Source organism: Lolium perenne, chromosome 1 (assembly GCF_019359855.2).
Source record: "Lolium perenne isolate Kyuss_39 chromosome 1, Kyuss_2.0, whole genome shotgun sequence".
Classification (NCBI taxonomy): domain Eukaryota; kingdom Viridiplantae; phylum Streptophyta; class Magnoliopsida; order Poales; family Poaceae; genus Lolium; species Lolium perenne.
Genome location: NC_067244.2, coordinates 195115961 through 195139038, shown reverse-complemented (window position 1 = coordinate 195139038; position 23078 = coordinate 195115961). Strand labels below are relative to the sequence as shown.

Sequence of the window (23078 nt, the reverse complement as noted above, 5' to 3'; positions counted from 1 at the left end):
TACTTAAAGTCTTCGTCGCGAATACCCCAGTACCGAGAGCCACGATACGGAAAACCTTCCAGAGACGCCGCCGCCGCCAATCCCATCTCGGGGGATTCAGGAGATCGCCTCCGGCACCCTGCCGGAGAGGGGAATCATCTCCCGGAGGACTCTTCACCGCCATGGTCGCCTCCGGAGTGATGTGTGAGTAGTTCACCCCTGGACTATGGGTCCATAGCAGTAGCTAGATGGTCGCCTTCTCCTAATTGTGCTATCATTGTTGGATCTTGTGAGCTGCCTAACATGATCAAGATCATCTATTTGTAGTGCTACATGTTGCGTTTGTTGGGATCCGATGAATATGGAATACTATGCTATGTTGATTATTGATCTATTATCTATGTGTTATTTATGATCTTGCATGCTCTCCGTTATTAGTAGAGGCTCTGGCCAAGTCGTTACTTGTAACTCCAAGAGGGAGTATTTATGCTCGATAGTGGGTTCATGCCTCCATTAAATCTGGGATAGTGACAGAAAGTTCTAAGGTTGTGGATGTGCTGTTGCCACTAGGGATAAAACATCAATGCTATGTCTAAGGATGTATTTGTTGATTACATTATGCACCATACTTAATGCAATTGTCTGTTGTTTGCAACTTACTACTGGAGGGGGTTCGGATGATAACCTGAAGGTGGACTTTTTAGGCATATATGCATGCTGGATAGCGGTCTATGTACTTTGTCGTAATGCCCAATTAAATCTCACACTACTCATCATAACATGTATGTGCATGGTCATGCCCTCTTTATTTGTCAATTGCCCAACTGTAATTTGTTCACCCAACATGCTATTTATCTTATGGGAGAGACACCACTAGTGAACTGTGGACCCCGGTCCATTCTTTTACATCGAATACAATCTACTGCAATACTCGTTCTACTGTTTTCTGCAAACATCATCATCCACACTATACATCTAATCCTTTGTTACAGCAAGCCGGTGAGATTGACAACCTCACTGTCACGTTGGGAAAAAGTAATTTGGTTGTGTTGTGCAGGTTCCACGTTGGCGCCGGAATCCCTGGTGTTGCGCCGCACTACACTCCGCGGCCATCAACCTTCAACGTGCTTCTTGGCTCCTACTGGTTCGATAAACCTTGGTTTCTTACTGAGGGAAAACTTGCTGCTGTACGCATCACACCTTCCTCTTGGGGTTCCCAACGGACGTGTGTTGTAGGCGTATCAACAGATGCGAAGAAAAATCCTAATGGACGCGTTAGGTACCCGATAACACATGACTGGAATTCGACATCTGGTAAGACCTTAAGTGGCGCATGTCGAATTACACCAGTATCCCGAGATCATGTCCAGGGACGTGATCTTGAAGTTGGTTTTGGTGGGTTGCCACAAGAGAAATTAACTAGTACCTGATCCGTCAGATGAACTAGCCCCAATTACCGGTATCCCTGCACAATATATGGTTGATTTGTTCTAAATATATGTTAAACTCGAAGAAGTTGTGTTATAATTATAAAGTTGGAGATTTTCCCTCATTCTTCGATTCAAGCAAAATCTCGGGGGCTACTGACATAGGCATCCCCAATGGGCCTGCCGAGGATGGTACCCGGGATTCACTGAAGGCCCACGACCCGAAGATTATAAAGCCTGGAGGCCCAGTTAGGAGAGGGTTTGGAAAGATAGAATTGTATTAGGAATGTTGACTTGTAATTACTCGGGACGGACTCAGCTTGTCTCCCGAACTCTGTAACTTGTGTATTACGAAACCCTCGACTCCGCCTCCTATATAAGGGGGAGTCGAGGGACAAAGAAAGGATCGAATCTATTGTTAACACAACCCTAGCCTTTAGCAGTCGAGTACTTTTTCCAGCTGAAATCTTCGAGATCTACTTGCCCTCTACTTCCAACTAAACCCTAGTCTACAATCCGTAGGCATTGACAAGTTAATCCCTTGTCACCCGCCTAGCAGGCGTGCGCGGCTACGCACGAGGCCTCGCCGTTGCCGAGGTGAAGCACGTGCGCTGGCGCGCATCGTGCTCCACCTCGAACAACAAGTCCCAGACTTGTGTCGCCGTAGGCGGGGTGCTCCCGGAGGTCCGCCGGCAGCTGCGTACGGCGCCTCTAGATCTCAGCGATGCGGCCGCGGCCGGAGCCCGGGATCGGCGGCACCGGAACCCGATCTGGGCTCAGGTGCCAGCCGTGGGGGAGGTGAACGTCGCCCCACGGCATTGGGACGCTGGCATCCTAGAACATCTGCGCCACCGCTACGATGACGTAGATCCGGTCGCGGATGGGAGCCGGCGGCCCCATCTCGAACGCCGCCGGCGCGGTTCGCTGGCTGCTGCCAGCCTCGTGGTCATTGGCGGACGGCTCGAACTCCCGCTTCGGGCCATGGCGGCGCGGAAGGTCGAGCTCGTGCGTGCGGCCGGAGTGGAGAGTGGGGACTGGATAGGGACAATCCGCCTCCCCAGTCCACATTTAATAGGACTAGGGCACCGACAGGTGGGCCAGCCACGCGGACCAGGCGGACACGCAAGGACGCCGCATGCCATCCTCGGCCATGCAAACCTGGCCCAAATTTGGGCCGGGTTTGGGTCGTCCCGGACACCCGCGGCCATCTGCATTTGCGATGCGTGGCCACGTTGGGCCGCGTTTTTGTCCGATTTGACCCATTCGCACGCGCGGGCGTGGGATGGGTCGCCGCGTTGGAGATGCCCTGAGAATCTCCAGCCATCACCCCAGGAAGGCCCCCAGGACCCCTTTTTTTCATCCAGATGGACGAAAACGGCCGAGCCGCATCCCCGGAACCTCGTTTTCGCCCGGATTTGGGCTTTCATCCGTCCAGCGAGCCCAGGCCATCTCCGCCCCCCCGGGAGTGCTTGGGGACTCCGTACGAAGCGAAAGCGCGGGAAACATCGAGAAAACTTCCCACGCGGATGGTGGCCTCGACTTGTCGGCGACATAGGCCAATCGTCTTCCGCGCGCTTCAAAAGCCTGCCGCCGGTCAGACTTCTCCGGACGTGCAGCTTCCACGCGGCGTCGCCTCAGATTCACGCGCGGCTCCCTCTATTTATCGCGGAACCTACGGCGTCTCGCCGCATTCACCACCGCTGTCTTCGCTCCCCAATCCACCTCCACCGACGAGCAATGGCGGGCCACGACGCGGCGAACAACAGCTTTGGCCGCCGTTCCCTAAACCAGTGGGAGGCGGGACTCCTGCACATGGCGAGCTACCTGGCGCCACCGGACTTCCGCGTGTCCGTAGGATGGTGCCTGAGCACGGGGGGAGTCCCGATCCCACCGCTTCCGATGGGAGGCGACAAGCTCGACGCTGCTATTGACGATGTGTTTGTCACCCTCACCGACGAGCAGCGTGCGGAGGAGCGGTACCGCGCCGACGACTACGATGTCTGGAACGAGTTCTTCCGTCTCCTACACGAACGGGAACTCGCAGCGTACGACGGTCCTCCCCCTCCTCCAGCGCGTAACAACGCTGCCGGTCGCCGCCGCTGGTGGGGTGCGCCGGGCCGTACGCTCGCCCGTGTGCTCGCGCACATCGAGGCTGACAAATCCCGCAAGGGGATGCCACCGGCGGCGCCGAATGGGAACTCGAGCGACGACGACATGTAGTAGTTTATTAGTTTATGTTTCCGTCTGACCAAATTCAAATATATGTACGAATTCGGCCTATATATGTATGAACTCACCTACGTATGTTAAATATCTTTAAATTTCTCTTATGTTTGAACGAATTTCTCCTTGTTTTGTCCGAATTCTCCATTATTTATCAAAAAAATTCATCCATCCTAGGCTCGTCGCTAGGAAAATGAGCTCCCCAGGCCAAAAATTACATCCATCCGACGCTAAATAGCGCCGGATTTCTGCCTGGGGGAGCCCCAACGGCTGGGATGCTCTTAGGGAATCTCCAACGCGGCGACCCATCCCGCGCCCGCGCGTCCGTATGGGTCCAACCGGACAAATCCGCGGCCCAACGTGGCCACGCATCGCAAATGCAGATGGCCGCGGGTGTCCGGGACGACCCAAACCCGGCCCAAATCTGGGCCAGGTTTGTGTGGCCGCATATGGCACGCGGTGTCCTCGCGTGTCCGCCTGGTCTGCGTGGCTGGCCTAGCTGTCCGTGCCCCAGTCCTATTAAATGTGGACTACGGGAGGGGGACTGTCCCTATCCAGTCCCCACTCCCCACTCCGGCCGCACGCGCGCACGAGATCGAATTTCCACGCCGCCATGGCCCCGAAGCGGGAGTTCCAGCCGTCCGCCAATGACCACGAGGCCGGCAGCAGCCGGTGAATTGCGCCGGCGGCGTTCGAGATGGGTCGCCGGCTCCTCCCATCCACGACCGGATCTACGTCACCGTAACGGTGGCGCAGATCTTCTGGGATGCCGCCATCCCAATGCCGTGGGGGCCCGGCACGTGCACCTCCCCCACGGCTGGCACCCGAGCCGAGATCGGGTTCCGCGCCGCCGATCCCGGGTTCCGGCCGCGCCCGCATCGTGGAGATCTGGAGGCGCCGCGCGCAGCTGCCGGCGGACCTCCCAGAGCACCCCGCCTACGGTGACACAAGTCCCAACTCACGATGCACGCCGGCGCACATGCTTCACCTTGGCGACGGCGAGGCCTCGCGCGCAGCCGCGCACGCCTGCTAGGTGGGCTGACCGCCGCCCTGCCCCAGGAGGAGGACGACCCTGAGCTGCAGGCGGCGCTATCGGCGTCCCGCAAGCTCAACAACCTCGAGGAGCTGGCTAAATGGCCGCACCTCGCCGAGATGCTGCGCGCCTCCGCGCTGGAGGAGATGGCCAGGAAGGCCCTAGAGGACACCCAAGCGGAGGTGTCGGCCTTCCTCGAGATGGCTCGCCGGGAGGAGGAGACAACGCGCCAGGCGGTGCTCCGGGAGGAGGAGCGCCAGGCCGCGCTCCGGGCAGAGGAGGAGCGCCAGGCCGCGCTCCGGAAGGAGGCGGAGCTGCAGGCCGCTGCGGCGGAGCAACTCCGGAGGGAGGCCGCGCGGCTGGCACGCCTGCGCAGGCCGTCGAGCCCTCCGGACTTGCACTCCGCCTGGGGAAGGGCGCAATGGTCGCCCTGGCTGGAGTCCCCGGCGCCCTCCGGCGTGTCCAACTGGAACAGAGCGTTGCCGCCGGGTGGCGTCATCCTCATCGACGACGACGACGAGTACTAGTGGGAGTAGTACTACGCACCGGTGGCCACCGTGCTCCCAAACCCTGGCCTAGGGTTTTCTTTTTTTTTTTAGTTTAGAGCCCATAAAGGGCTTTCTTTTGTATAAAAATTGCCCAAAATAGGGCTAAGTTTAATGAACCCTATTTTAAATTTACTTTTTTCTTTTCCTTTTTTATATTTATTTTCTTTTATTTTTTTATATTTACGCTGCGTCCGCGGGACCCGGGACGCTGTCCGGGTATTACACGGCCACCCAAAGTCCCAAACTACCCAAAACGAATGGCTTAATACATCCCTTTGGATCGCAGCGTTGGAGATGCCCTCAAAGCCCGGGTCGTCCCGTGAGCTGGTGGAGCGCCCAGTTTTCGTCTGCATTTCGTTCAACTGGGCCTTGGGCTGACCCGCCTCGCTACGTTTCCATGGGTTTTCACGAGCTGTCGTCGGATGGGCAAAGAACGGACCAGACAGAACAACGTCCCTCTGCAGTTCTTTTCCCGACGTCAGAGGATCTCGTTCCTGATTCTGACCGCAGCAGGGAAGCCGCGCCGAGTCGGCCTCTGATTCCGACCGCGGCAGGGAAGCTTCCAACAGATATATACGTACCGTAGATCAGATGATTGAGATTGAGAAGGCACACGGCCGTCCAGCTCCAATCCACAATCCAGTTCCTGCGAGTAGAGCGCTGAGATGGCCTGTTCCGCAGATCACGCGACGAGAAGGAATTCCATGGATGATGAGGATCAAGCGGCGGCGGAGCTCGACCAGATCCTTGCTCGCCGCAAGAGCCGTGCTGCGGCCTCAGGCGCCAAGATCCGCATGCCGGACTCGGACATCAACTTCATAATGTCTCTCCAGCGGAGCAACATCCCGAGCGACGACGACGATACGCTAGATTACCTCAGCCGGCGGAACCCGGACCGGTACACGCCGGAGGTGGTGGAGAAGCTGCGGCGGGAGCACAAGGAGCTGGTGGCCATGTTCCGCAGAGACGACGAGGAGATCGAGGCGCGGCAGGCGGAGATCATGAGGGAGGTAGGCGAGAAGGGCTACGTGGAGGCCGACGAGATCGACCAGACTTATATTGACGAGGTCAACGAGTGGACCAGGGTGCAGTGGGAGAAGCTCGGGATGTCCAGCGAGAGATTAAGACTTTTGCGAATCGCCGATGAGGAAAACGATGAGGCCTTCAGGACCTTCCTCATCAAGCAAGCTGAGGAAGCTGAGGAAGAAGAAGATTATTACGGTGACGAGGATGACAACGAGGCTTCGACATTTGAATCATCCAAGTGACTGCAAGTCATATGCATGCATGCATGTATACGTTACCAATGCTGTAACTTGCACCCGAGTTTTGTTGATCAAACTGCTGCATCCAGTTCTAGTTTCAGTTAATAGAACTCTAGACTTTTTCGTGTTATTAGTCTATTTTGTTCAGTTAGGTATTTTTCAGCGTTCTGTTGCACTTAGCACGACGAGGACGTGGTTTGTGCCTTCCCGTCCGTCACGGTAAGGATTCCCTCGGTGAAGTTCATTCATCTTTTAGGTCTTCGCGGAATTCAGAGAGAGATATCAAATAAGATTGCTACTTTCTCCGATCCATTTAAGTTTCGCTGGGGCTCTCATTTCCTTCCTTCCTATCTCTCTCCACTCTTCCTTTGAGAGTCGCACAAGCCTCTCCGGCTCCTCCTCCTCTACTCTCCGGTGGCTCTGCCGGTCGGAGGGAATGGGGATGGTATCATAGATAGATAGATAGATAGATAGATAGATAGATAGATAGATACCCGTATCATAGCATGTAGAGCTATAAAATTAATCTTTACACATAATTGCATTGACTACAAACTAATAATTATAATAACCACTTAATGATATGCCATGTTATTAAAATAACTAGTTAACATTACATGTAGATGACATGTTGCCATCTACTATGGGTACTCTTACCATAATTTAAAAAAGCCACGATTAATTTCGCAGACCACCGTACCACCTCGCTCATGTCTGCTCATAGGTCTAGAATCATCAATGCACATCCAGTGCCACCTAGTTTTGTTCTGGTCGGTTAATGTATGCGAGCCGGCGCACCCTATTTAGCTGGGACTAGATGAACCCAGCGCGCTCTGCGCCTCTGCCGCGCCGTCCTCCGATATCCGTGTATGGTTTTTGTGACATGGGTCTTGTTTTGTCAGCACGTACAAATGGTTCTATTTGCTTAGTTTTATCAGCATGTACCTTAGTGGGATTTGCTGAGCTGTTCTCGTCCTGCACGCATACCGGGCTCTATTATTTGGGTATTGCCACACAAATTAATGTAACTCTTTCTTGAGGGGGTCATTTTATCCTACAATTAAAATTGTATTCATTAAAAAATTGATATTTCTTGAGCCAAAATGCATATGACATGAGAATCGCTATGGTATTTATCGCTACCTGATGGGAGATCATAAGCTCGGGACCTGGAAAATATTGAGTATTCCTATCAAAGAATGCTAAACACTCAAAATAGTACATATTTTGTAATTATAAAATGATGCCCATTGACTAAGTAAACACTGCAATGCACATATAGATGCAAAGTGCAAAGATTCATTCACAAATGAATAACTACGCATAGTTACAATCACGACAATAAATTATAACTTCGCAAAAATGAGGAGGCAACCACTCCATTTTACCTTTGATATACAATATTATTTATACATAAGAAAATATGCCATATTTGTAGATACATTCTTATCCTTCCAGTGCTCTTCTAGCACATAATATCTTTCTTGACAGGAAAACACCTCTATACTCCTGCCCATATAAAAACGTTAAGCACACATCCTCGTTACTAAAACTCCCAGCAAGCAATCTCCAATTTCAGCAAAACTTTGCACCTCAAGGTCATCACATATTTAAATAATCTATGTACGAAGTGGTGTTATGCATCACGTGACCCTTTGTTTCACACCACGAATGGATAATCATATAGAAATATAAAACATCAAGCCTTAGCCACATACTTGGCTAAATATGTACACATATCCTATGATGGAGAAGTAATTTCCAAGGAGATCTCAATATGGTAAATGAAAAAAAAAAAAAGACAAAGTGCATGATTAGAGGATTAAGATAATCTATTGAAAATTCCCCACTGACATCTAGTATTTCCAATGCAGATAAGAATATTTTCACTGCAGCGATTACGCATTTCAGCTCCATGAATTGATAAACTTAATTACCACTTCTCTCATGTGTAAAACAAACAAACTTAAAATATTTTATCTCTGATTTTGTACTAAAGATAATAGCGTCATGCATTTACTAAACTTGAAGATGGGGTAAACAATATATTAAGTAATTAATGGTTGATTCAAGCTACCTTAACAATCAAACATGGAACGTTTTTAATATCACAATTTAAATATGCTGGACCAAACTGTTGAAAAAAAGTCCATGAAAGGATCCTCTACATACCCAATCCATCCACCGGAAACTTATAGATGGACATCCTAGTACTGTAGCACACACTCTAGCAAATCAGGATGGAACATTTATAGATAGTATAATGTTTCTTACCCTGACAAACAGGAAGCACAAGGGAGTCGTCACCCAGTGGCTCCTTGTCGATGATCAGCTCAAACAACACGATGCTGAAACTGTAAGCGTTCTCTGAAGATGTGGGCATGCAGTTATTGTTAGCCATTCATCTTCACCAGCTGAATCACTATCATCATACTCCATAAATGGAAATCCTACGTCTTTGTGCCCACCCAAGTAGCCACCATCATTAGGATGGTGAAGATCTGATGCTCCATCCTTGCACCCAATACAATGACCTAAAAGGATCTGCCCGTGGTGGCTTTTTGGCGATTTGCCGGTGATGGCGTGATGCCGTTCTAAATCCCTCCCCGATTCTTTCCTAAACTGTCTTGTTTCCTCGATTCCTCCCAGATCCTTCCCCTTTCTGTCCTCCCAGCTCTCAAATCCCTAATTTACGATTCACAAAAGCCTGGAACCAAGAGGAAAAAATAAATACGTAAGTAAGTTCGTTCTCGCCGCTTACCCGCGCCGTCGGCGATCTGCGGCCGCCTCTGATTTTCTTACATCTGCTTCGTCCTTCGCCCCTTCACCCTCCCCCTACCACCAGCTTTCTCTCCGCTTGAGACTCTTCGCCCACCTTCTCCCACTGCGGCGGTGTCACCAGCCTCTCCCTGCTCTCTCTGTTAATGGGCTTACCAGCAAGAACGCATTGATTGGGCTCAACTCAAGACCACAGGATCCAGATCTTGTGCAAGCTCTATCCTAGATTGTTTGGAAAGAAGAAAAAGAGTGGCAGCTGCAGTCGGATCCACAAGAACTACTCAACAAATCAAGAGGCACTAGTCCCCTGGTTGACATGAAACTTATTGGATGGAATTGCCAAGGACCGGGTAGAAATCTTAACCGGTCAAGCAAAATGGGCTACCTTGATAGACTGATGTACTCCACCAAGGCGCAGGTAATTTTCATTTCTGAAATTAGAACCTCTAAATACAATTCTACCCAGCTGAACAATCGCTTTAATATAGCCGGTAGTTTTGTTGTTCCTTCTGCTGGTTTTTCAGGGGGGCTTTGGCTCTTATGGAATGACGAAGTTCAAGTCACTATCAGTTTTTCTAGTCACCACCTTATTTTAGCTTCTGTTCTAAATATAGCTTCTAATGTTCATTTCGCGCTTGTCTGCGTGTATGGGAACCCTCATCACCGTCAAACTAGTATCATCTGGGACCAGATTGCCACTTTTGTGTATGATAATTTAGGCAAACCAGTAATTTGTATGGGCGACCTTAACAACATCATGTCAGATATAGATACCACTTCTTCCCATGTGAACAAGTATCGCATGCGTACTTTCAATTCATATGTTAAACAGTGTGGTCTATTTGATCTTGGTTATAGTGGGCCGGCTTACACTTGAACAAACAAACGTTTTTCTTCCACTCCCGTGTTTGAAAGATTGGATCGTTGTCTGGCCAATGCTGAATGGTGTGGTATTTACCCGAAAACTAATGTGTTTAATCTTCCTATCATGCTCAGCGATCATGCACCTATTCTTATATCCACTGAATCTCAATTCCGCAAACCAAAGCTCAACTTTAAATTTGATAACTGGTGGACTATGGAAGATGATTTCCAAATGACGGCTAAATCTGCTTGGATTTCTTCGGCCAACAGGCCTTTCCATGCTCGAACTACTTACCTTGCAGGTTCCCTCAAGAAATGGTGTAAAAAGAAAAAACCACTATCCCAGCAGCTGGACAATATTCAGGAGCAAATTAAGAACATTCAGATGCAGCCCATTCAGGTAAGAAATCATTCTCTCGAGGCAAGTTTAAGTGTTCAATATGAGGAAACAATGACAAAATTAACGGAATATTATAGACAACGTGCGAAAAAACATTGGTCCACTCAAGGTGATAGGAACACTTCTTTCTTTCACAATGTTGTGCTTAAGCGTAAACGACGAAACCGCATTATTTCTATTAGAGATGCTCACGGGAGCAATCTCCATGATCCTGATGACATAGCCAATGAATTTGTGAGCTACTTTCAGAATATTTTCCACTCCTTGTGTTCTAACAATGGCAGCCCTTTCTTGAGCACTACTCACCCACAAGAACTTGAAGGCTTCACAAATTCCATTCCAGACAAACAGGAGATTTGGGAAATCCTCAAAGTGATGAGGAAAAGTGCATCTCCAGGACCAGATGGATTTAATGTGGCCTTCTACATTTCAGCATGGAATTGGATAGGTGATGATGTCACTGCTCTGGTCCGAAATTTTTATTATACATGTATCCTTCCCCCTCATATAAATGATACTCATATTGCTCTTATTCCCAAAAAGTTGGTGTGTCATCTTCCTTCCGACTTTAGACCTATTAGTTTGTGTAATGTTATTTACAAAATAATTTCAAAATCCTTAGCAAACCGTTTGAAAGAACACCTCCCAGACTACATTCATCCTTCTCAACAAGCTTTTATCGAAGGAAGGCGCATAAGTAATAATATCATTGTTGCCCAGGAGATTGCTCACTCTTTCTCTTTATCATCGTGGGATAATCATGACTTCATGGTTAAAATTGACCTTGCTAAAGCGTTTAATAGAATTGAATGGCATTTCATCACTTCGGCCTTAGTTCGTAAAGGGATTCACGATCACTTCATAAATCTAATCCATGCTTGCATCTCTTCGCCAACATTTTCTGTCATTATCAATGGTCAGCCATATGCTTCTTTTAAAAGTACTAGAGGTATTAGACAGGGATGTCCCTTGTCCCCATACCTTTTTGTTCTTGCGGTGAATGAACTAGCTCTGGCTCTCCAGGAGGAGTTACAGGGTAACCGACTATCAGGTATATCTCTAGGACCAAATTGCCCCCCTATTCATTCATTGATGTTTGCACTAGTAGGAAAAGCCTCATCAGTGGCACACGAAAATGGGCTTCTGTGGCGCACGGGAGGTGCGCCACAGAAACGTCGCCACAAAAATAAGGTTTCTGTGGCGCATCTGGATGTGCGCCACAGAATTAAGGTTTCTGTGGCGCACTGGGTCCTGTGCGCCACAGAAATAAGTAGTTCTGTGGCGCATGAGATGTAGCTGCGCCACAGAAATAGGTGCGCCACAGAACTATGTTTTGGTGCGCCACAGAACAATCTACAGGTATACTCGATTTTGTGCTCCCTGGTGTATTATACAGGTTTTATACTGGTTTTATACACCGTATACAGGTTATATACTGATATAATATAGATAGATATAATAGGGACATATATAATCATCACATCATCATCACATTACTTAGAGCCCGATCGAGTTATACATATAGCTCCATACAACTCATAATCCATGCAAATTAAGAAAGTTCTCATCATCTCTAGATACAAACGAAGTGACACCGGCCGCCGCCTACACTAGGATGAAATAGAGTACCGCCGCGACGATGGTGAGCAAGAGCGAGAGCACAAGGAAGGTCTTCATCTTGCTCTTGTTCGCTTGGTGCGCCCTCCACTTGGCAACCGCCTCGTGTCTAGTCGGGTACCCTTTGTAGCAGTTGCCGCTGAACTTGTGCACCTGTTTCTTGCACTCCTCCCTCTCCTCGTACACTCCTGGAACCCGCCCCTCGAACACGACGTAGTACGTCATCTCTATGGACACAAGGCATATTAGTATATAACGCAATGGAAAGAGTTAGAGGGTTCACATGCATACATATTCACAAGAATTAAAGCAAGGAAATAATAATAAACCTAAAAGACATATAGCATCGGTATCACATAAGTAATATGGTTCAACGATAACGACTACAATAGTAATTGAAGTCCAACAACGACGACCACCGTTTCGAGCAAATTAAGCAAGTTTAGTTCACAACACGGTACAAATTGTCCATCGACTCAAAGTAATGCTAGGCACACCGGCCTCGGTCAACGAGACGTCTTCTTGAGCGGCTCCGGGAACGGCTTGTACAAGTCCTTCGTCGTCCACGTCCTTCCATCACCCTGCCTATGTAGGCGTTCTTCGATATCCCTCTTAGACAACCCTCTGAGTTGGTGTAAGAGCCCCGATGCGTTGGATACATCTTGTAAGATAATTTCCGAGAGCTTTACTTGGATGCGATGGAAGTCTTCTCTAAGATCATCATCATTGATTTGCCTCGACATTTTAATGGGGTCTCGCTTACTAGGTGGAAAAGACATCATCTCTGCATCCTCGACAAACCCTTTAAGGTGATGGAGGACATAGAAGGCCTCCTTAATGCTGCCAGCTGGCTGCTTGACACAAGGGAAGTCGATCACGTGCTTGAACCCGGGCTTTTTAGTGTCCGGCCTGATATGTTGCCCATTCTTGTCGAAGGTGCCTCCATTTTTGGAGTAGCCAAGGATAGCCTCATCGAGAACACCCCTTATTCTCTTGTAGTCTTTCTTCGTCGTCGTACTCGACGAGTTGAAATACTGGGCTAGTGACCACTTCGGATCTAGGATGATGAGTGTGCAGTATTTGTCCCTGCTCAACACATGCAATTGAAATGGAATGTTGGAAATGATCGGCAATGGAAGAAATATATAAGAAAGCATAAGTTACGACGGCCGTGAGCGGATGTGTACTTACTCGGGAAAGACAGGCAGAAGAATGGTGTTGCTCTCTTTGTACATGAGCATGAAGTTCTGGAGGTATCGCACCGCCTTGGTCCGTGTCCTTGAGCCGTCCTGGAGCTGGCTATCGCGCATGTAGTAGGGATCCACTACCGCGATGTGGCGGGGTCTCTCTCTGTTGATCTTCATCTGAAGATTGATCGCGTATAGGTGGACCAAGTTATAGTCGAGCCGTTTCGAGTGAAATAGGTTGAAGACGTCCTCGAACGCTATGAAGAAGATATCCGCGAGGTCTTCATTGACGAAGTTCTGGTCGGACGGCACCTTGACCGAGAACACCGGGTAATTTGGATCCTTTTCTTTAAGAAGGACGCTCTCTAGATAAATAATAGTGTTCTGCAAAGGGAGCATTGGTCCACTTGCGAGGTGTTCCATGTCCGGAGGCAGTATCAGTTTACCAGCTTCATGACACCGGGGCAAGCCATCCGGTGTAGGTGGTACCATGTCGTCGGCCCGGATCCTCTTAGGAGCAGGCTGGCTCGAAGATGCGCCCTTCTTGGCTCCTCTCTTCCTTGCCTTCTTCACCTGACCTACTGGGGGTGCTGGTGGTGCTGATGGTGGTGCTTCGGGTGCTGGTGGTGCTTCTGAGGTTGCTGGGGTTGATTTGGGTGGCTCCCCGATGATCGTCTTACGCAGCGTGTTAGGGCTGAAAACGGTAGCAGGCTTGACTTGAGCTGGATTGCCAGCCTCCGGAGGAGTGTCTTGAGAAAGACCCGTGAAGACCAGGCGCTGCTTCGTCACTGTAGGGGGACGACCAAGTTGATCGCCGTGTGTGCGGAAGGCTTGTTCATCCATAGGAGGCATGTACATATCTTGGCTGCAGGCGCCAGTGTTGATGTAGGCATCGATGTCATCATCTGCATCGTTGCCATCAAGTGGCGCCATGTCCTGGACCTTAGGTGGTGGCGGTTGCGATGCCGCCGCTCTGCGTACCGTGCGTCTAGTTGACGGTCGTTGCGGTAGCGCTCCCAACAACTGTTTGTGGCGTGTGGTGGTGGCGGCGATCGTCGGTTCCTTCCGGGTGGCGGCGGCGACCGCCGGTTCCTTAAGGGTGTCGTCGGCGCTGGCGATCTTGGGCCGGATGATAGGGGAGGTGGCGCCGGTGCTTTTCTTAGCACTCGGAGGACCCCCCCCCAGACGAATCTGGTTCTTCGGCCATTTCATAACCCATGAGGTGCAATCCCCAAGGGGCAAAACGTCGCCTTCGTCTGTGCCCGGAGGTTGAAAGGGGGGCATGGCGTAGCGGTACTCCGGCACTACCATTACCAACTTGACCTTCGCCACGTCTTCCGCCAATCTAGCGCCGTGCATAGTGCGGGAAGCCATGACATGGCCGCTAGCAACTTCCACCAACTTGCCGCCGGGCTCCACCGCTTGCAGAAATATGCATGGTTCATCCTGAGTTAGGGGCGCCATGTTGGGCATCGTGAGATGGCAGTCACGAAAAGCATATATAGTTAAAGAAGATGACGTGAAGGAGTAACTAATGAGTTTACCTCCTTGATGGCGTCGATCTCGGCTACTGTCGATACAAGGGCGGCGGTTGGGGGGCGTCGATGCGACCAGTTGGAGCTGCGGCGGCGGTTGGAGCTGCGGCGTCGGGTGGAGCGGCGGCGTCTGGTGGAGCCCCGACGCCGGCGTCGGGTGGAGCGGCACCGTCGGCGACACGTGGAAGCTTGAGTTGCTACCGCTGATGCTGGGCACATGTATCGGCCCCACTTGACCTCTCGCATTCCAAGCAGCTAACCCCTCCATCAACCCAGGGGGGATGATCCGTCGGATCTTCTCGTCCAATAACTTGTTCATCATCTCCGTGTTCTCCACAGGCTTTTCGGCCACCAGCTTCTCTAGTGACTCCACCTTCTTCTTCAGCTCCTGAACCTCGGATTTATCCTTAGCCGACGACCTCCTCTCCAGCTTTCTCGTCTTGGCATCCGATCCGTAGTACTCAGATAGCTTCATACTTGTGCCAAAGCCGGACACACGACCACCCAACGTCGGTGGCTTGTCCAGCTCCCTCTCCTTGTATTTGTTCATCGCCCTGTTGAAAGGCGTGTCCCACGGTTCCGTCGACCCCTAGGACGACGGGCCAGCCTTCGTCAACTCTTCATCCTTCAGACAAAGGAACTTAAGGTTAGCCCATTTGGCTTCATTGCCTGATAAGATGAGCGAAATAATATAGAACTATCCTTACCGGGCACTTCTCAAAATCCCTCACATCTTCGTGATCCGTAATAAATTCCCCCGTCTTCCAGTCTAAGTAGTAGCGGGACCGAACAAAGTTCCTAGCCTGTTCATCCTGGATTTTGTGCCAGGGGTTTTCTTTCCCCAGACGTACCATCTCGGCATCCTCCTTGTCCCAAGTGGGCTGTTTTCCTCGGTAACCGCCGCTTCCGCAATGGTGGGTCCCTAAGTTCAACTCCTGCATTTTCTTCCCCCAGGCGGTCCATTTTTTAACACTGTCACTCTCTAAGTAAGACTTGAATGCATTAAAGTCTTCTAAGGAGATCGACGGGTCTTTGGTACTTATCCTCTCCCAGCTTTCACCGGCATCGATCTTTTTCTTCAGCCGGTTCTTCCAGCTGCTCAAGGCGGTGCTCATCTTCGTGAGAGCTAAAGAGTCCACCTTCTTATTGAACGGCTCCGGGAACGTGTATCGTTGGTGAAGCTTCTGGAGGAGGGATTGGGCGAGAGCCTCATTCTCCTTGCTTCTGAGGTCCTGAGTTATGATCGGCACGGTTTCACGGACGATGCACCCTAGTTGCATGCCGTACCCTTTGGCAACCCACGAAGGCTCCAAGGGTAGGCCACTTTCGGAGACTACCGTGAAATGATCGGTGACGTTGGCGAGCACTTGTGGCCTCCGATCCCTCCTTGGCCTCCTCGCCGTCCTCTTCTTCTTACCCTCCTGAGGGTTGCCGCCGCTATCACCTTCCGTGCGGTTGGCCGCGTTCTCTTCACCGGTCGTCTCTTCACCGGTCTCGGCGGCGGCGTCCCAGTTATCGTCATCGTCGCCGGTGTCGGCGGCGCCCCCCGGCCCTCTCCCTCGGAGGCGGCGTCCCGGCCCTCGTCGGTGTCGTCGGCGGCCTCCTGGCCCTCTCCCTCGGAGGCGGCGTCCCGGCCCTCTTCCTCATCGCCGGGCGACTCGGCGGCGGCCTTCCGGGCTGCTCGTAGCCCTCCCAGAAGTCCTTGTTGGCCTCTCTCGCTTCTTCGTTCTGGCTCCTGGGCTTAGAAGTGCTGCCCGACATGTTTATTTGCACTTCATTAAAAAAAGGCAACAAGTTAGTACAAAAGTCAACCAAAAAATTCGGCATGACTTTTGCTAATTTTTCTACGTAGGAGTGCCCATTTCTCAACCGAAACGGAAGTTAATCAACGCTTCGGGAGAAATGGGCAACTCAATGAAATCCCTGCAAAAATATCCACCATATACACCATATATCCAACATATCCACCATATATCGACCATACAAAGTTGCCCATCTACAATACATCAAACAAAAGCCAACATAAACCTGGAGCATCTATTTCAGCATATTTTTTAACCTGGAGCAGTACAACAACAATGACTTTCTTAACCTGGAGCATCTACCACCTGGAGCACTACCACCTGGAGCACTACACAATCTGGAGCACTACACAACCTGGAGCACTACAAAAACCAGAGTACATTAAAGCTAGCACTTCAAACCAGAGAACTGCACTTCAAGTTTTTAGCTAACATTAATTCATTATATATGGGCAGTACCATTGGTACAACATATAGAGAACTGCACAAAAGCATATACAAGATAATGAGCATGAGCATGATCATTTCATAAATGAATTCAAATAGTAGCATTTCATGTACTAGTAGCATTATATGCTTCTTCATAACCAATAGCTATGCAACTTGGTTATAGAGCATAAACAAGCATACAAGCTTATAGAGCAAGCCAACCAAAAGAGGCTACTGCCAACATGTGACTTCAAATGAAAATGCTATTATTCCAGATATAATTAAATAGCAGAAGCTTGAGCATCATATGGAAATGCTAGTGACTTCAAATGAAAATGCTATTACTCATAAATATACATTACAAAAGGTAGCTAGTGACTTAATTTTTTTATAAATTCAAAGAGAATTATACCAATAGCTAATCAAATTTTAGTAGATAATTACTTAAATTTAAAAAGGCAGTATAGAGCAAGCCAACCAGTAGCTACTGCCAACATTTGAGCATGAGCATCATTTAACCTTACATTACATACATTATTTCCTACCATCTGCATAGAAGCATTACATAAACCCTTTTATTCATCATTGCATGGAAGCATTACATCAACCCTTACATTACATAATTATTCAGACAACCTAGGACACACTAAAACTAGATGGCTGAAACTACAACTAACTACAACAAACTAGGATAACAAATCTCGGAAATGCAGTTTGGCTCCCGGGACTATCTACTCCCGTTTCCTAGACCAATGCATCTGTGCCAGGTGGAAGCACGTGTGAGTATACTGCTGCGTATTCGACTTAGTATCCGAAATATTAAACAGTGTCACTAGCGCACGGACGTTTCGGCAATGCCTGTACAGATTCTGGGCGGACGTCCTGGACCAACTTAGCTCGTTCAGTACCGTGTTTGCTCTCGTCCCATTGACACACCTCCGGGTACCAAGTGCTGCTAGTACTTCAGAAGGAGCTACAGTGGATCATTGTGTCTGCAACGGTTTATTCTTAGGTCATCTTCAACGGGGCGACGCAAATAGACACTAAGCGATCGTTTGCGTCCGCCGTGATCGAAAATACGTTTGGGTCCTGCTCCAGCGGGGCGACGCAAAGTGACTGGGCCGTCCGCGGCGACGCAAACCTGACCTAAATATGCGCTAGGTTTGCGTCTCCGTGGATGCTCCGCGGTCGCGCCGAGCGTCCTCCTTTTCTTACCCAGTCCCGCAAGTCAGGGACAGCGAAATCGAGTGCTTCGGTTTGCTGCTTTTTTCCCTTCTTTGCTGCCCCAGTGCGACGCCACCACCCCAACCCCACCCGCCACCGTCCTGCCGCAGCGGCGCAGTACTCGCCGCCAGCTCGGTTCTCGCCGCGCGGGAGAGCACGATCGTAGTCGGGGTTGGCTCCGGCGCGTACCTACCGCCTGTTTTGGGGCCAAACGTTGCCGGTTGCGCGGCCCGGACGTGCCGCCCACGACCTGTTCGGTCAATTGCGCAGGTACGTGTCTTACTCCTGTTTTCGGCGCTATTGTGCGCGGCCATTGATCCACAGTTCGTACCCACACAGATGGACATGTGGCAGATGTTGGACAAGTTCCGCGCAGAGGTCGTTGACTCCTCTTCCGACGAGGAGTCCGATCAGTCCACGCAGACATTGGCAACTACTGCGGCCTCCATGATCCACGAGTTCAATTCAAACCAGGGGCCGATGCACCGGGGCTCTGTCAAGAGCTGCTCAAAAAACCTGCCGCGCAACAGAGTGGAAGGGCATCTACCCTGGCTGGGACACACTGGTGATGTCTGTCCGTAATCCAAACTCCGAGAAGACGAGGAGGTTTGCCAAGATGCAAGAGGCTTGCAGGAAAGATGTGGAGCCAGGATTTGGTGTGCTCCAAGCTCGGTGGGAAATTGTCCGTCACCCGGCAAGAACATGGTCACTGAAGACCATGCATGAGGTGATGACATGTTGCGTGATCATGCACAACATGATCGTTGAGAACAAGCGTCCTGATGGCCGCAATGAGAAACGGGGAATTCCAAGGTGAGCTATTTGCGCCACTTCCCTGGGGCTTTATCTTGGGAGGACTATCTGCATATGAATGTAGAAGTCACTGACGAGACCGTGTGTAAACGGCTGCAGACGGATCGGGCATTGGCTGGCCATGAAGACCATGCCTAGAGGAATACCATCTTATTTTCGTGTAGAATTTTTAAAATTTGGATGTAATAGCTATGACTTCGTTGAAACTCTTTATTTTGTTGTTTTCAAACATCATATGCCGACGCGGAAATGCGTCGGGCCGCTGGAGGCACCCCCGGGTACAAACGGACGCGTGGACAAAAACGGTCTTTTTCGCGTCCGCCGCGCGACGCAAACAGACGCACGTGGACACCGATTTGCGTCGCCCCGTTGGAGATGCCCTTAACCTAAATTTAGGCTGCGAATGCGTCACCGCGGACACAGCTGCAGACGCGGTAGGGACTGCCCGTGTTCGTGTCATGTTCCGTGGGCCCACCTATCAGTGCCCCGTGCCCGCTTCACCTTCTCCACACAAAGTACTGGCGGGCGGTGTTGATGTGTCCTTCGCGCTGCGTTAGTGGTCCCCACTTCGGCTTCTATGCGCTATTGCTAGTGGGCAGCGTTGGACTTCCGCGTCAGGCATTGAAGGGAAGGCGTGCACCCATGCCTTTTGAGGCGAGTGACCGCGCACATTTTCATCCACGCCATTGCCACCTCCCCCATGTTCACCTCCACGGACTATAGACCAAGCGCCGCCACGGGCAAGTCCTAGCCATTTTGGAGGATGAAGAACGACCACGAGGTGGGCTCGTTGCGTGGAAGCCGCCGAAAGGAGAGGGACCAACGTTACGTCCCCATTGGCTATGATCGCAAGTTGTACGAGGAAGAGCGCCCAGTGCCGTGGACGAACGTCAACCTGCCCGGAGGTTGGCTGCTCAACTCGCGGTGGGTGCCCTCGCGTGGAACGACGAGATCCACCGCTGCCGATTTCTCCTCCCTCCCAATCTACGAGATCCATCGGCGCTTCGGGGTTTGACCCACGGCGCAGAGCGGGGGTGACTTGGGCTACCCGAGCCATGGCTACGGCGGTGGCCACGACAACATCGACGACCATAGCTGGAACCCCTGCAAGGACATTTCAAGTTTTCATTTGTGGGCTCTGTCCATCCAATGCAAGGGGCACAAATGAAGAAAAAAAATCTACACCATCATCACCTGCGTTTGCATTGGCAGCCATTGCCTCTCCATGTGCATCCCATCCAACAGGGCCACCCAGCGCTTGCTGCAGACGGTGATGAAAAAATGATAGTCAGCGCTAGCCATCTCAAATTCATACTAAAATTTGTAATCAAGGCAAATGTATTTTATATCTATATTGTGTGAGGAGAACTCACATGGTTATTTGAACATCCTAGTAGGATGAAGCTGTAATCAACTAATCATCTTATCCTAGGATCACTTCTTCTGCGTCATGTTCACCACGCATGCAAACATCTTCTTCTGCCTCCTCCATGGGCTGCTTCCTTTCGTCTGACTGCAAATTAGCCGAACATCCTGGCCTTGCAGCAGCCCTGCTGCTACCTGCAGCATTTGTTGGCCCTCTCTGCCCTGATGATCCCCATCTGGCATGAACATCTCGTGTATCACCATCAGCTGTGGGCAACAACACAAAATTTCAGTAGCAGGACAAAGCTGAACAAAAACCACCTAGAAAATGTACAATGTACGACAATAGAAATATCTTTTTTTTTTCACCTCTAGATGGGTATAAACACGCCACAAGTTTCTGCAGCAGTTCTTTTTTCTGTGCCCCCACACCTTCCATAATATCATCTAGGATAGTTGCTTTGTGTTCCTCATTCAGACTGGCCTCACCAAGAGGCACATTCATCTCCGAGATCACTTGGATCACGGCGTCCTGTTTCCTTGCTCCAACTTCCTCACCAATCAGCTCTCTTAACCTCTGGCATCCCTGCGGAACACAATGTCCCTGTGGATTATCCACCCACTCATATGTTTCGTGCATGCCCCGCTGTCTAGATAAAAACCCTCAAATATAGATGATCTGACATCTTGCCTGCCTAACAAAGCCTACAAGCAACGGATGTTGTCTTTCCTGGAGCCCTTCCATCTGCTCGTAAGGCCTAGTCCGCTCGTGCAAAAACAGATATTTTTTAAAAGAGCACGCGCACCATACCTACAAAGAGAATCATAAATCATGATTATGCAGCCATCATCCATGTTGGCATAAAGCTCTGTCTAGACTGTATTTTTAGTAGCAATCACATTCACATTTATTTAATTATCTACTGATGTGTCCAAATCATGATAGTAAATTGGTTATCAACATTCAGACAATCAAACAGCACCCATGTCCTGATTCTTACAAGTACCCAAATGTAATGATTCAGATGTACCTTGTACCACGGCAAGGATTTATGACATTGTGGCCTAACTTTTCTGCGTAGACATATCGACTTCTGAAGGGAACTCGAAGGACACCATGCCCAGTCTGGCGGTCCTTGACCCACCCGTACCCTGTGCCGACAAAATAGCGAGTACCAACTTTTTAATTGTGGCTAATTTTTCTTCAGAGCACTCCACTAATTCTTTCAGAATTTTTACTACTGCAGCGACATCTAATATGTGATCCTTTTTTTCCAATCATGTAGACAGGCACTTCAAATTCATGCCCACCTGTTTTTTCAGTGAGTTAGTCTGACATTTTTTGTCCAGCTAGTTTTAAGCAGCAACTGAACATTTTCATTTTTATTCACCAATGCATTACCCGGCAGAGTAAAACCTATGTGACAATACAGCCATTCGTAAAAACATTTTCGAACTACAAAGCAGTATATTGTTAGTACTAAACTTGACAGGCCTGAATCATTTTCTCGACACCAAAAATCATTTGATCTACATAGCACGATCCTGGGTTTTCACTGACTTCCTAGGTCTGCTACCCTGTTTTCCATCTGATTGATAATTTCACTCTACCAAATTCACACTACGGGCCTACATCACACTAATCGACTCCATTATCAGCACACACAGTCTAGAAGTCATGTCCCAAGCTGTCACAGCGCAAAAAAATTACGACAACTTTTGAGAAGCAACTTTTTACCTCTTGCTTCAGTCTTATTCACATTGCACTGCGCTGAGTCAATCAGCCTGCCTTCACCATCTCCGCCGCGGGCAGCAGCTACTGCACGGATGCATCAGGTTCCAATGACCCGACATGGCTGCACGCACCATCTTCCGCCGCTGCATCACTGCTTGCGGAAGCATCGTTGGTGCCCTTATACATTTGCCACAATACAATGACAAACAGAAATCATCCCGCTCGCAATCCGGGACAAATTTGACATCCTCAGTTTCGAATCAGAGTAAATCTCATTCACTTACCGAAATCCCATAGCCGTCGTTGGGGGGTTGCCGCTAGCTGTTGCAGGTCAAAGGTCCCGCCACCGTTCGCCCAGTCGCCTGCACTGCACGCCCAACCGCCGGGTGAGTCGCCGGAATCAAGAACACGGAGAGGAATCGAATTGCTTCTGGAGTGTTGTGGCCTACTCCTGCCCTCCAAATCGTCTTTTCTGTCCAGCCGTCCAGGTAAATCCTTTCAGATTTGTTCCGTGCGTCCAGCTCCTCCGAGGCAAACTCGCCGTCGCCCGGTCGTTACTGTATCGTGGGCCACGGGGTACGATCGTACGCTGGTCCATCAGTGTATACCTGTTTTCCAGCAGTTTGCTTGTCAGAGTATTGACCTGGAACACCAATCTCCAACCACTTCACAATGGTCCAGATAACAGGAGCAAATGCACCCGGGAGCCAAAACTGCAAGCTCAACAAATCTTTGATTTTTTTCATGCCCTTCCTCAGCCAGCACAAGATAACTCCAGCTTTAACCTTTTCTTCAAGATTTGGTTCTACATAGTAGGGCAACACCTCTGTGGGTCCTCCTTCCCTCAGCTGATG

The 23078-nt window shown here is 49.9% G+C and overlaps 1 protein-coding gene across 6 annotated transcripts; it reads right to left on the bottom strand.

Annotated features, from left to right (window-relative positions):
• Positions 1–19307: 19307 nt before the first annotated feature.
• Positions 19308–22774, bottom strand: LOC127317476 (uncharacterized). 6 transcript variants are annotated; one of them, XR_007861206.2, is made up of 7 exons: positions 22674–22767; positions 22509–22591; positions 22228–22375; positions 20859–21300; positions 20498–20756; positions 20319–20385; positions 19308–20228 (listed from the first exon to the last, which is right to left on the bottom strand). XR_007861206.2 is itself a non-coding variant. In XM_071821382.1 (7 exons), exons 3-5 carry the CDS (start codon positions 21232–21234, stop codon positions 20548–20550), a joined length of 480 nt encoding a protein of 159 aa, XP_071677483.1. In that variant the 5' UTR covers positions 21235–21300; positions 21521–21641; positions 22228–22774; the 3' UTR covers positions 19308–20228; positions 20319–20385; positions 20498–20547. The 6 variants fall into 6 exon arrangements, 2 of the variants coding, with proteins under 2 accessions (XP_071677483.1, XP_071677481.1); XM_071821382.1 differs by adding an exon at positions 21521–21641 and having other exon boundaries at positions 20859–21075; positions 21181–21300; positions 22228–22774; XR_007861201.2 differs by having other exon boundaries at positions 22228–22401; positions 22509–22774.
• Positions 22775–23078: the final 304 nt, after the last annotated feature.

Excerpts from the sequence above, each read along its gene's own strand:
- LOC127317476 (XM_071821382.1), bottom strand. The coding sequence starts at position 21,234 with ATGGAAGGGCTCCAGGAAAGACAACATCCGTTGCTTGTAGGCTTTGTT. Across the intron at positions 21,076-21,180 it reads TTGTAGGCTTTGTTAGGCAG|GGATGCCAGAGGTTAAGAGA; the intron begins GCAAGATGTCAG and ends TGTGTTCCGCAG. Across the intron at positions 20,757-20,858 it reads GTGTTTATACCCATCTAGAG|CTGATGGTGATACACGAGAT; the intron begins GTGAAAAAAAAA and ends TGTTGCCCACAG.